Here is a 7,835-nt window from a genome sequence, read left to right as displayed (position 1 = left end):
TGTAAATCCACATCTACTCATCTTTTAAATCCCTCCAGGTGTGGTGACCCCCCCACCACTGCCCCGAGCAGCCTGTGGTATGATCAAGGCCTGACAACCCCTTCTGTGAGGGAATTTTTCCTGATGTCCAGTGCAAACCTGGTGCAACTTGAGGCTCTTTCATCTTGTCCTGTCACTTGTTGCTTGGGAGAAAAGACCAACCCTACCTGACCACAGCTTCCTTTCAGGAAGTTGCAGAGAATGATGAGGTCACCCTTGAGCCTCCTTTTCTGCAGGCTAAACAGCCCCCAGCTCACTCAGCCACTCCTCACCTGACTTGTGCTCCAGACCTCTCCTGAGCCCCACAGCCCTTCTCTGGACATGCTCCAGCACCTCAACACCTTTCTTGTCACGAGGGACCCAGAACAGAGCACAGTACTCAAAAGCTGGTGAGAGGGATGAGGCACAGCTCAGTACTAACTGCATAAGGCATTTGTGACACTGGACTTTTGCAATGCAGTAATTTATCTGCAGTCAGGCTTGTAGAGGGTGCAGGAAGAGCCTCAGAACTATTTAGAGTTAGATTGCTTAAAGCGAGCTCAGACTCTGAGGTTCTGAAGCTCCTCTCTGTTTTAACAAATTTTAAATGGTTATTCAAGTCACAGTAATACTTAAATTTTATATGCTAATCTTTGTTTCTGAATAAAAATAAATGAACAGCAAGACTTCTGAGGCCAGACTCTAATATACTGGCAGTAGATATTAATTTGCCAGCGTGAATGACCATCTCAAAATCAAGAAACACTCTGTAAAACTTCTTACAAACCATTTTTGACAGGAAGCAATGTGCTTCCTACCTTGTAATGGCAGTAGTGGGAAACAAAGAATATATGACAGAGGATATACAACACTGAAATTAATGCTTAATTCAACTTTTTGGGCAGCTTTCAAAACTTGACCAACATCTTTGTGCACCACTAAAATTCCTGCCTGTGTATCCCAGTGTTTTCTACCCTCTTTTATTGGCTGTCAACTTTGCTGGCCACTGCCACTCACCTGACTGGGAAGCAGCATTGCAGTATCATTGCAGCATCATCATCTGGTACATGTGCAAAAGAGAACCTCTTAAAGGCCTGGGAAAAGTGTGATTGATTGAGGGTGAAAACACACCTTTGCACTTCTGAAGCATGTCAGTATGTGAAATGTGGGCATAGAGAGAAAATGGGGAGGAGGGCGAGTGGCTGTCTGATTTTGTTTGTTCTTTCAGCTAAGACAGGGAAATACCCTACATACCAGGAGAGATTTTAAAAAGGAAACCATTTTATCATCTGTTAATAGATCTCACTTTAACAGGAAAGTTTTGCTATACTGAAAGAGAACAGGTACTTGCTAATAAATTGGATGAAGCATATAATTTTCTGTTAAATATGACATACACTTAAAACTTTTTAAGGGTATGAAGTTTGCAAACCAGAGTATATGTAAAACTGAACATACATAAAACTGAACTGCAATAACTGGGAACTAACAGGAAAATTTTCAGTATGTAATCCTTAAATTAAGAGAACATTAGAGAGAACAGAATCCTGTTACCATATAATTAATGACTGATGATGTGCATAGACAATGCTTAAGTTAGGTCTATTTGTGGAACATTAATTCACGTTTGCTAACTTTTGACGCTTTCATTTTACAATGTTAATAATGTTCATTTAGCATATGTTATCTACATTATCTTGGAGGGAGGTACTTGAAATTACTTTAAATAATTAAGTAGGACTTTTAAAATTATTGATGTGCATTTTTTCCTTTCTAAATGATATAAATAATAACAAATAATTTTGGGAATGTCTTGGCTAAATATGCAGAATCACCATCTTTATCAGGCCAAAATAATGTTTTTCCTGCCTTCATTTCAGTCACTGGTATATTATGTTAGAATTATGAGTATATACAAATATTCTGAGGGATTTTCTTTTTGAGACCCACCAAAATTTTTGGGGGGTTTTCCAAGTCACAATTATTTAAAATTCAGTTAGGTATCAAACTCCAGGCTAAAGAAAATGTCAATATTGTCAACTTAAATGTAATTTTGTCTTCTTTAGAAAGTGCACACGTAGCTTTTCTTTCATTGTGTCCTCCAAAACGAAATAATGAAGTTTATTAGTCAATCTCATATAAGATAAAGGTTTTTTGGTGTTTTTTTCTTACTAGAGAAAAGTTAAAAGTGCACAGACTTTTAAAAATATGCAAATCCAAATGCACTGACATTTTAGTATATTAAAGCAGGTTGTTCTGCCTGCACGTATAAAAATAATAATCAGTATTAATAAGCATGGAACACTGTAATGAAGGTCTGGTTCCAAGTCAACTCGGTTTGAGCATCTTCTGTGAATTGCTTGATCTTGTGTAAGATCACATATCTCAGCTGCAGAAGGGCTAAAATAAAATTCTGGCTGCAAGCCAGATGCATCAATGGAACTTAATCTCTCCAGTCAAGCAACATCAGTTACAGAAGCAGCTCTTACTCCACACCCTTTCTTTTAGGTGTGTTTTTTTCCTTGTTTGTTTGTTTGTTAGTTTATATATTAGAAATGGCTATTACAGAAGAACTGGACTTGTGAGTGTTGCTAATTCATACCTATCTTTTGAAGGTTAAGTTTTTAAATCACTCATGATCTATTACTGAATCTTTTAGGAAAAAAAAATCAGGTATCCTCATTTTAAAGCAGCACTTATTTCTCTTTGCTAGGAAGGGAAAGGTGTAAACTTCCATTTGAGTGCCTGCTCCCAGATCCTAGTGTGGTATTATTTGGATCTTTACAAAAATGTAGGGCAAGAATAGTAGTTTTTGCTGTATAAATGAGCAACAAGGGTTCCCCAAAACACAGAACTCTTCTATGTCCCAAAACCCATAAGCACAATTTGGTAATTCAGCTACATTGCCTTCAACACCTTTTAAAGAAAAGCATAGGAATTTCTCTTTTTCTTAATTAATTAGAAGGTCCATCTGATAGAATATGTAGCATAAAACTTAAATTAGGTTAGAAGATTAGTTTAGAGGATTTATCATGTGTAGTTTGCATGCGCTCACAGATTGGAGAACAAAAGTCTCATATTAAGTGGAGCATAACTTTTAAGGATATCCATACTTAGTGTCAGAATATGATGTCCAGTAGATACTTAAACAGTCTTGTTCAATCCTTTGTAAATTCTTCAGCCAACAAAACTGGGTTTGTGCCACTGCTTCCACCTGTATCTTCATTTGAGGTAGTCCCAGGAGTGTTACCAGATCATTACATGCCAATGTCATGGTTTTATCAAATCACTGCAAGCCAACATGAGTTGGAGCAGAGCCAAGGACAGCCTTTAGTTTTGCTAAGGGTGAATTCTGTTCATCAAAGCACCGTTTCTTGGGAAGCAGCAAGTGGTAGCCACTGGTGGTTTGCAAATCACCCAAGTGTCTGGGCCAGTCTCTTCCTGTTGGCCACTGCAGAAATGAATGTGACTACAAGCAACACAGTGGTGATGAGGGTCTACATTTTCCACATGTCTTTGTGTGACTATTTCTATCCCACAAAGACATGAGAAATGTTAGTGTATTGATTCTGTAAATACAGATATAGTGCATTTTCTTTTGAATTTTACAACACACAATTAATTTACACAATATGATTTTATTTTTTATAAGACAAGGCTAAGTAAAACAAAAATGGATAGAAGGAATTTGCTTTTTCATGTTTTTATTTCATGACAGATATTTGTAGTATTAGCTTTATTAAAGGGTATCAAGATATGTAGACACAAGCCTTTCTCAAGGAATAAACCAATCAGCTGCTTGGTTTAAATTTAGAGTCGCTACCTCTGAAAACTAAAGAGAAATATAGCACAAGGCAGGTAAAAAAAATATTTCCAAGACAGAAAACACAAAGTTTAACTGAGTGCAAATGATATAGCACCTTCCTAAGATCACTGACATCCAGATCTGTCAGGGAAGCAAAAGGTATTTGGTACTGGAAACTTTTTGCCTAAATAACATGCTGAACCAGCATATCTGACTTCCAGGCTCTGCTAAAAGAAAATATTAACAATGTTGGAGATACCAACAAGTGGGGTTTTTGCAAGGCTATGAAATTTCTGCTTCTTTGGCTGCTGGGAAGGAAGTTAGGCCAGTATCAAGGGTTAACAGTCAAGCTTCAGCCAATGTGGCTTGTTTGGAATTTAACTGCTAATAAGATTTAAGAGTTTATATGCTTCCACCATAGTTTCCAGAGTTGCTAATAAGGCCTTCATCTGTTCACCAGGGAAGAGAAACATGTTTGCAGATATTTCTTGAAGAAACTGTGGTAGCTTTTGAAAAGTTTCTAGCTCTCTAAAATATGTATCTACCAACCAATCTTCAGAAAATTTATTTTTCATCTTAGAGCCATCACAAGCCATTACTGGGAGTACATTTGAACAAGCAACCTCTCTGAGAGTTAAAGTCAAGGGTGAAGACAGATTATAAACTGAACAAAAATTGAGCAGCATCTTAATAAATAAAATCGAACGCAGTTCTCTCTGCTGACTGCAAAAATCTTGTTCTTTGCTTTCACAGAAGCTTTCAGTGCTCTGTCCTGGATGAACAATATTCAAAAGTTCTTCCTTTACTGTGATTGACTCAACATAATCCAGTGGGAATTTCTCATCGGAGTTCCTCTGCTGCAGAAGGACTGGCCCTTGAGGGAAACATAAACATTAATATCAGCATCACGTACGATTTGGCAGCTGAACAAGATTTTGGGTTGTTTATTGCCAGAAGCCCAGTGTCTCTTTAAGTTCCTTTTTTGTACTAAGTTATGTTGATGTAACTGATGAGTTGCATATTTGCAATACAATCTAGAATATGTAGAGATTCTTTGTAACAATTTCTTTACATTATTGTTTTAACTACAGAGTATGCAAAAATGTAATGTTACTCTAATAAATACATTTACAGTAAGTAAATGGGATGTGTTTATTTGTTCAGACTGGTGCATTGTTTTGGTATTTTCTGTTTATTACTACAATGGACCTATTAATATTTGAAGAGCTTATACATCTCTTGATAAGTTTAAGAAAGGCTGCATCATCAAGAAAAAATGAAGGCCATTAAGACATTACAGGTGTTTTCCAACTATGAACACACTAGGAATCTTCTTATGTAAATCTGTATTACTCTGCTAATGTAATGTGCCATTTTAACTTGAATACTTCTTCAGAAGTATCTTTTAAAGACAAAAGATAAACTCCCACATTACATATCCCTAATACATATTTTACCTTTTACCTGATTAAAGCTGTATTATTATTACTGATTATTTAGTATCATTGACTTCTGCAAGCTAGAGGCTTTTAGAGACAGAAAGCAGAATATGTATTTAGAGAGATGTGTTCTAAATTATTGAGCTAAGTAAATTCACACTGAATAGGTAACATGCTTTCCACCATGGGCTTGTCAGTTACTTGACAGGCCATAACTCAGAGTGTGACAAAGGCAAAGATAAAGATACATGCAGCCTTATACTTGCCAGAAAACCTTGATGAATGCAAGTGCAAGTAGAGCTCTTCCCCTATGATAACAAGATCATCCACTACCTATTCTTCACAACAGCCTGGGAAAAATGCACATCTGTCAGTGCAATGCCATTTCCAGTTGAGGAGCTGGGTTTACTACAATATTGGCTATTGCATCACTCCAACTGATAGAACTGAGCCCAGGTCTTGGCTTGGTATGTTAGATACATGTTTCAGTGGAGATATAAAACACCTGGGAGCCACAGAACTGCGGCTCAGTAAGCACAGAGGTAGAACTGCAGAAGGAATGTATTGATTATGATCTGGTGCTTGCACAACAGACACAGACATAGCCTTTAGGGGGCAGGAGAAGACTGTAAATACAGAGGGTCTTATGCTGAGAATGTATTAAAATTTTGTTTCTCTACCTTAATTATGTAATAGACTGTCTAAATACACTCTTCTGCCTCATACACTGATTTTTATTGAAAAAATCTGGACTCAGCATAAAAAGCACAGTTTACGCTCACATAGAAGAACAAAGGTACAGATATTGCAAACACTCATTTTAGTCAATTAATTAAAATAATGAAGAGTTGCTATCCAAGACCATTCTTTGCAGAAGTTTGTTTTTTTTTAACAAGCTAAATTAAATATATTGATACTGTACACACTTCAAAACAAGATGCAAATACCCTGTCTCTGAACAAAAAATATTAAAACATTTATTGTGTGTCTGCCTAAGGGGCAAAGTATCTTTTTTTAGAAACTAAAGTGTCCCTCCCACTATTATCCCTAAACAGCAGTTATCATGATTACAATATAGATTCCTTTCTTAAACTAATTACCAAGCTAATTGTATTCTTCAAAGACCATCACATTAATTTTCATAAATGCTGAACAAATTTATGTTGAAATACATGATTATATAGAGATTTAACTAATCTATTTTTGTGTCATGGTAAAAATAGAGCAAAACAATAGAAAATCCTTAGCCTTAGCCTTGATTGGTGACTAGGTAATCTTTACTTTCATTAACGGAGAATGTAGTTGCAATACATATGGTGTAAAATGCAGGATAAAAACATTACAATATCAGAAAAATGTGGAAATCCAGGTTAATTTCATATTCAGCTGATCAAGATAAGTGTGAAAACAGTATTATATTTATTGTAACCAAACCTGCTTGGCTTAAAAATGTTTTAAAATAAATATTTCATAATAACTTTGTATTTTAAGAAACTATCAAGAAAAACTCTGATAACTTAGTATGGATTCAGAACAGTGGATAATTTCCCTAAACCAGTTTAGCATAAATGCACTCACCCCCGTGCTGAAGTAGCAGCTTGCCAATTTCTACATGTCCATTTGACAGTGCATCATGCAAAGGAGTCACCCCATCCACTTGACTGAGCAGGTCTACCTCTGGACAACGCTGCAGAATTTCACGGACACACACTGTGCTGCCATGGTTACAGGCTTCATGCAAAGGCGTCCAGCCAGCATAATCTGAATTATAAATCAAGGGAAGTTTTAAAACAGCAGAAGTAGTACTGAAATGTTAATAACGTCATTCATTAGACAGGAAAACACTTTACTATTTAGCATCCTCTACAGCTAGTATGGCAGCTTGTGATTTCAAAACAAGAAATGCTATTGAAAAACATCTGAAAAAAAAAATAGCATTTTTAAAAATCAGTAAAGTGTGATGTTAAAACACAGTTCAGTTATAAATTCATCTTACCTTAATGTTTGCTATGAAGTCCTCGTTTTGTATTGTTTAAAAAATAAAGACAGTTTTAATAGTGTAAATACAAACTTGTTACCAAACAGATACTAATACAGTCCTTTATGTGGCTTAATTTCTTAGTTCTGTAGAGAAAATTAATAACTTACCTTTAACATTAATGTCTACTCCCGGCAAAGAGAGAAGCTGAATCAATCTCTCCACTTTGTTATTTCTGCAAGCTTTATGCAGGGCTGTCTCTCCTACCATGAAAAATTAATAGATTACACTAGACTAGGCAAGATAGCAACTAAAGAAAATAATCAAAGTGCCTGGAACTAGGAGACCTGGCTATGTACCAGAAAACTCAATAATGAGTAAGATTTTCCTTTATCCTGTTTAAAAATCTTTTAAGAAAAAAAGCCCCACGGAGCTTCTGTTCCACCAGAGACCCAGCAATGAAATTGTACTGCAAATGGTTTGGAATTATCTCCCCTCTAGTTCAAGGTTTAAAGCTTCAATCACACTATAAAAGCACCAAGTGATCACAAAACACCAAAAAATACTGGGTTTTGAAGCAATAAAACTTAAGAGT

General features: G+C 36.1%; 1 protein-coding gene across 7 annotated transcripts in view; it reads right to left on the bottom strand.

Moving 5' to 3' along the window:
• Positions 1–3,705: 3,705 nt before the first annotated feature.
• SLF1 (SMC5/6 complex localization factor 1) overlaps positions 3,706–7,835 on the bottom strand; it is a 35,879-nt gene continuing 31,749 nt past the window's right edge. For all 7 annotated transcript variants that reach the window (XM_085042662.1, XM_085042667.1, XM_085042663.1 and 4 more), the window contains 3 exons: positions 7,411–7,503; positions 6,841–7,023; positions 3,706–4,697 (listed from right to left, as the gene is read on the bottom strand). In XM_085042662.1, the coding sequence (XP_084898788.1) occupies positions 4,201–4,697; positions 6,841–7,023; positions 7,411–7,503 (773 nt within the window). In that variant the 3' untranslated portion in view covers positions 3,706–4,200. The remainder of the gene's footprint in view (positions 4,698–6,840; positions 7,024–7,410; positions 7,504–7,835) is intronic.

Source organism: Lichenostomus cassidix, chromosome Z, assembly GCF_008360975.1.
Source record: "Lichenostomus cassidix isolate B80296 chromosome Z, HeHo_3.0, whole genome shotgun sequence".
Lineage (NCBI taxonomy): Eukaryota > Metazoa > Chordata > Aves > Passeriformes > Meliphagidae > Lichenostomus > Lichenostomus cassidix.
This window is presented reverse-complemented; position numbering and strand designations above follow the sequence as displayed.